General features: G+C 39.9%; 1 protein-coding gene across 1 annotated transcript in view; it reads right to left on the bottom strand.

Annotated features, from left to right (window-relative positions):
- The window catches only part of DST (dystonin), a gene marked incomplete at its 3' end in the record, with an annotated part of 435,221 nt that overhangs the window by 152,712 nt on the left and 277,186 nt on the right, over positions 1–5,323 (bottom strand). The window contains exons 13-16 of the mRNA XM_019624589.1: positions 4,747–4,842; positions 4,527–4,654; positions 1,284–1,377; positions 887–897 (exon numbers count right to left, since the gene is read on the bottom strand). Coding sequence (XP_019480134.1) covers positions 887–897; positions 1,284–1,377; positions 4,527–4,654; positions 4,747–4,842 — 329 coding nt within the window. The remainder of the gene's footprint in view (positions 1–886; positions 898–1,283; positions 1,378–4,526; positions 4,655–4,746; positions 4,843–5,323) is intronic.

Here is a 5,323-nt window from a genome sequence, read left to right as displayed (position 1 = left end):
GTCCATGAGTAAACAAGCACAGAATGCCGTTATGCCCTAAACATTGTTCGTGGCAGATGTGATGAGAGAAGGGGGGATCTCTCTTGCCCTGGGAAGATTTACATCCACATAGGGAGGCTTCACAAACAACTTTAGAACACTTAAAAAGCATCCTATCAACACATGCCAAGTAACTTCGTGCCAAGGACAAACTCCCCGTGGCAATGTGCATTCAGAGCTGTTCCACAGATGTTCTGTACAGAGGCATGAAGTTAACCAATAACTATAACAGGGCCCACTCTGGGCTATTACAGCTTTTGTGATTCCAGTTTGATCATGAAAACAAAGCCTGTAATTCAAGGAATTAGGACTTTGTTGTTAATATTCACATTAGCAGTTTCTTGAAATAAAGCAGACAATTTTGTTATCACAAATCCTAATACATAAAATGAGGCAACTTATTCTTCAATTAAGTTTATACTATATCTATAGTGACTTTAATATTTCTAGAATGTCTGTGTCTCAAAGAGTGAGACCTGTTTTTAGGTAGTAGCAAATGTTTTACTAAACCATGAATTCATTCATACCGGAGGTCAGATATGTATTTTCAAATTCATAGTGAAATATAGTATGTACTTCTTGCTATACAAAAGAAGGCTCTGAGGCAGTTTTAACAGGATTCGACCACAGGCACACTCTCAGCCACTGACATACTTGTGCAAGCTTCTCAGAGTCCCTCCCACCCCAGCCATCTGGTGGTCTCCAAGCACTTCGCATACCCCAAAAATAGTCTGGCAAGGTCATTTCCACAGACTCTCTTCAACCTTAAAACTCTCAATTCAAGGCTAAGGGATTATACATTTATTTAAGATATTGTTGCCATTATGTTCTAATTACTAATGTTTACCTCCATTTTCTCTGAATAGGGAGATGAATATATTTTTAAATGCCAACTTATTAGTGGCTTACCAAGGGACATTTTCTTAAACTTCTAAAATGACAGAATTATTACAACATTATTTAAAAGTTTAATAATCAAGTCAAACCTACTTCCGTAGTGACACTGACCTTTNAACTATTGAAACAAAAGGCTTACTTAGGTTTTCTCTTTTGGTTCAAAAATATGTTTTGCTTTGGCTCACTGTCCCTCAATAGAGCAAAGCGTACTAATCATCTTTAATAAACTTTAAGTTTCAGTTGACAAAAAATACCAAGAATTGACCAAAGGCTATGCAAAAGTTTTAGTTCACCCCAATGCACAGACCCCTCTACCCCACTCCCAAGGGCTCCTAAAATTAACTTACCGACTGGAGAGCATTTCGGGCAAGGATCAGTTTGTCTTCACAGATGACACTGTCCCTCTGAACTCGGTTAGCGATCTGCTGCAACATTTCCAACCTAAAAAAAAGGAATAAAATAAAATCAAGCCTGTCTCTGGGAAGTGGCAGGGTACTCAATCACCAGAAGTAAAACACAACCCCATGCCCATGATCCAATACCTGTGTCCATCAACGGATTCATTGCCGAAGCTAATGCAGGAGTTGATTAGTGTTGGACCACAATTAACAGAGAGGAAATTTTCATTTGAATCAAGACTGGTTCGAGTGCTGGTTGTATTACTGAACACAGAATCACTGCTATGGTAACTGTAACTACTACTGTGCATTTTTGTTCCTGATATGATGTTCTTTCTTGGTCATTACAAAGGAGACTGAAAAAGTAGATCTGCAGAAAGCTCTACTTCTAACGGTGAAAAGGGGCAGCTGGATATTACAGCTTTAACAGCTCCTTAAATACGCTCCTACATGCATATTCAACACACAGCAAATAACATGCTGATAAGTATTCAAAAGAATCTTGCCCAAAGCCACGCGTTTGCTAGCTGAGGTTTGCCTTTTGTAGCTTGCATTAAAACCCTGCAAGTATAGACAAGGCAGCTTGATCCGGGCGTCACTGAAAAAAAGGCTAGCCAAATATTTTCACCAAGAGTCATCTGATTGCAGCCACCTAAAAAAACAACTCAGAAGCCTCACCGAAGCCCAGGTACAATTAGTAAAAGTTATTCTGGCTATAGCAATCATCAGCTAAAACAACACAAATATTCAATCACAGCCTGACTTTTGCAAAGGACCAGGTCTGTTCTGAATATCACGAGGCTAAAAGCTGGCACTTATAAACATGTATAAACAAATGAGTTTGAGGAGAAACAAAGTACATTCCCATTTTAACTACCATGTCATTTGTTTGTTAGGTTAAATTAACTGGCAAATGATCCATTTACATTTCTTTATATGATGTGCCCTCTGGACTGTTACTTCTAATCTTACTATAGTTGCTTTGTATTTTTAAAAGCCAAAGGGCTAAGTACAACAAAACATCAATGCAATGCTTGCAAATTTAAGTTACCTGTGCTTGTTTTTCCCTTCTATAGGTTATCGCCTGGCATAAGAACTCCTTATTTGTCTTCTACACACTCCCATGCCACATAGCTATTATTTGCAATATATAGTTAATGCCAAAAAACTTGTTGCATCAAGAAAACTGAAGGCATTTATCCAAATAAGCTCCTGAATATTTTCCTACCCTCAACACTACAAAGCCAAACTACTACTTCTCCACTCTGAAGGTTGATATTTTCTTTTTGGAAGGCAGGAAAGGGGACATTTGAGAGTGCCATATCAAATATAGTTAGTAAACAGAAATTTTCAAAATAATAACAGCAGCACCTAACATTTATTAAGCAATTATATGCCAGGAAATTAACTAATCATTTTATGTACATTAACTCATCTCCTACTCATAACTACCAAACGTGGTAGGTACTATTACATCCTGTTTACAAATGAGGAAACTGAGGCTTAGAGAGGTTAATAAGCTTGTCTTAAATGACATATGGCTTGCAAGCTGAGTTAGTAATCTAACCCAGGACTGATGACTCCTGGACTTTGAACTCTTAACCAGTGCATTCTTTATTAACCCATATTAAAAATCCAGCTACTATTCAGATGACTAAAAATCTACTCCATGTCCTGTCTCTGGTACTTCAGTAATCAACCATTGCTTCAGATGATTAGCTTAGTATTTCATTTTAATCACCCACCATTTCCTCCTCCATAAAAGGTCCACTCTTTGAATTTCAAGCATATTTGGGTTCCAATGATCCAGTTATGTGGATATAACGTTATTCTTTAACAAGAGTGTAGTTAGTAATTTAATAAAGCACTGACAAGTTAGACTTGTTCTCGTATCATCAACGTATTAGTTTGTATTTCAACCATGTTGAAGTCATGCACAGGGCACAGAGAACACGAGTATACTGAGCGCCTCTACGTGTACCAGGCACTGTGTTATAAATACTGGCGACACAAGGGATGGAGAAAACGAGAGTTTGTCTCCACATTCTTGGAGCTCATAACTGCGGAACAGGTAACCCTTAATCAAATGATCACAGTAATAAATATAAAATTACAACCGAGATAAGTGCTATGAAGGCAATATACATGTAAATGTGAGAGTTATAACCAAGATATCTGAACTCGCCTAGGAGACTGTGGAAAGTTTCTTAAGGAAATAGCACTGGAGCAGAGATCTGAGAATAATTAGGAATAAAGAGAGAGGGGGAGGATGACATAGATTTCCCTGCCAAAGAAACAGGGAGTTGCAAAGATCCTGAATGTGCAGGAGGGCGGGACCTTGGCACATTAGAGCTCCTGAGTGACAGCCAGTGTGTCTGGACTGCAGAGAGCAAGGAGGGTGGGATATGAGAAAGGCCAGAGAGGTGTGCCTGACCACAGAGGCCTTACACTGTAAGGCCCAGCCCCTCTGGAGCTCACAGCTAATGAGGAACAGAGATCATCATTGCCATGTACCACGAGTCAGGCAGTGAGGTAAGGGCTTATATTGAAGACAAATGCATCCAACAAATGTCTCCTGAGGTACCTTTCCAGGCAACTGGGTGTAATGGGAGAGACAGAATGATAAAGAGTCAATGATGATGTCACGGAATAAGTGGATTTGTGGAGTGGCCAGAAAGGGATCTTGAACCAACATTTACTGAGTGTTTTCCAGGTGCCACCTCACTGCCCTTTAAGTGGAGGCAGACTAGACTCTGGTTTCCATTGTCCCATGGAAAGGCCATCATAGACAAAAATATAAGAAACAAAATAAGTTAATGATTGACCTATGAGCTTCCAGATATGGGCCCTGATGATTTAAAAGCCAGTTTGAGAGATTCTCACGGGTAGTTTTAATAGGCTTTATAACTGTAACCACCTTATTAGATGACACTTCACACACCAACCCAGTCCATTGGGTTCCTTTTTAAACATTTCACTGATTTACTCCTCAAACCCACGGGAAGAGTTTCTAGATAAGAACATGGAGTATCAGAAAGACTAAGTGACTTATCAAAGGTCACATAGCCAAGGAAATGGAAAAGGTAAATGTTGGTCTTAGGTGTGCCTGGTCCAAAAAGTGAAGTTCGTTCCATGACAACAAAGAGACCCCCTCCGGACCTAATGTCAAGAGCAGAAATAACTCCAGCTTACCTTTCTAGCTCTGGACGCAGCGCCTTCTCCCTCTCAAGCATGGCAATAATGAGTTTCCCCCACTCTTTTTCTATGTCATTTGGATGATAACCTTGAAGGAGTTTGATGCGTCCAAATTCTATCCAAATCTTGAGAAAACAAGAGAAATTTGATGTGCAGCAAAGATGTAAAAATAAATAACAAAGATGATACTTGAGAATACTAAGGAATTTCTGCTTACCTCTAACAATTTATATAGGCGTTTAATTTTTGATTTTTCTGTCTCCTTTGGTGGAATTTCTGTTTCTTTAAACTGTAAATACTGATTATAAAGTGCCTAAAATGAAAGGGAAAAAAAAATGGAAGCTCAAACTTCAAAGACCTGCTTTCATTATGGTATGATGTTACTATTTTAAAAGCTATGTATGCATTCAGTGGAATTTCTTTATAAAACTGACACTCAGGGCTGGCCAAGCAGCTCAGTTGGTTAAGAGTGTGAGCTCTGAGCAACAGGGTCGCTGGTTCGATTTCTACATGGGCCAGTGAGCTGCGCCCAAGCTGAGCTGCCACTGAGCTGACAACAGGTAGCAGGATGGCTCAGCTGGTGAGAGCACATGGTCCTAACAACAAGGTTGCCTGTTCAACTCCCACATGGCATAGTAGGCTACGCCCACCTACAACTAAGATTGAACATGGCACCTTGAGCTGAGTGGCGGCGAGATGCATACAGGCTGCCAGTTGGCTCAGTGGTTAGAGCGTGAACTCTTAGCAACAAGGTTCCTGGTTCAACTCCTGCATGGGATGGTGGGCTATGCCCA

Source organism: Hipposideros armiger, unplaced genomic scaffold (assembly GCF_001890085.2).
Source record: "Hipposideros armiger isolate ML-2016 unplaced genomic scaffold, ASM189008v1 scaffold_595, whole genome shotgun sequence".
Lineage (NCBI taxonomy): Eukaryota > Metazoa > Chordata > Mammalia > Chiroptera > Hipposideridae > Hipposideros > Hipposideros armiger.
Note: the sequence above shows the minus strand (reverse complement) of the source record. Positions and strands in the feature narration are given on the sequence as shown.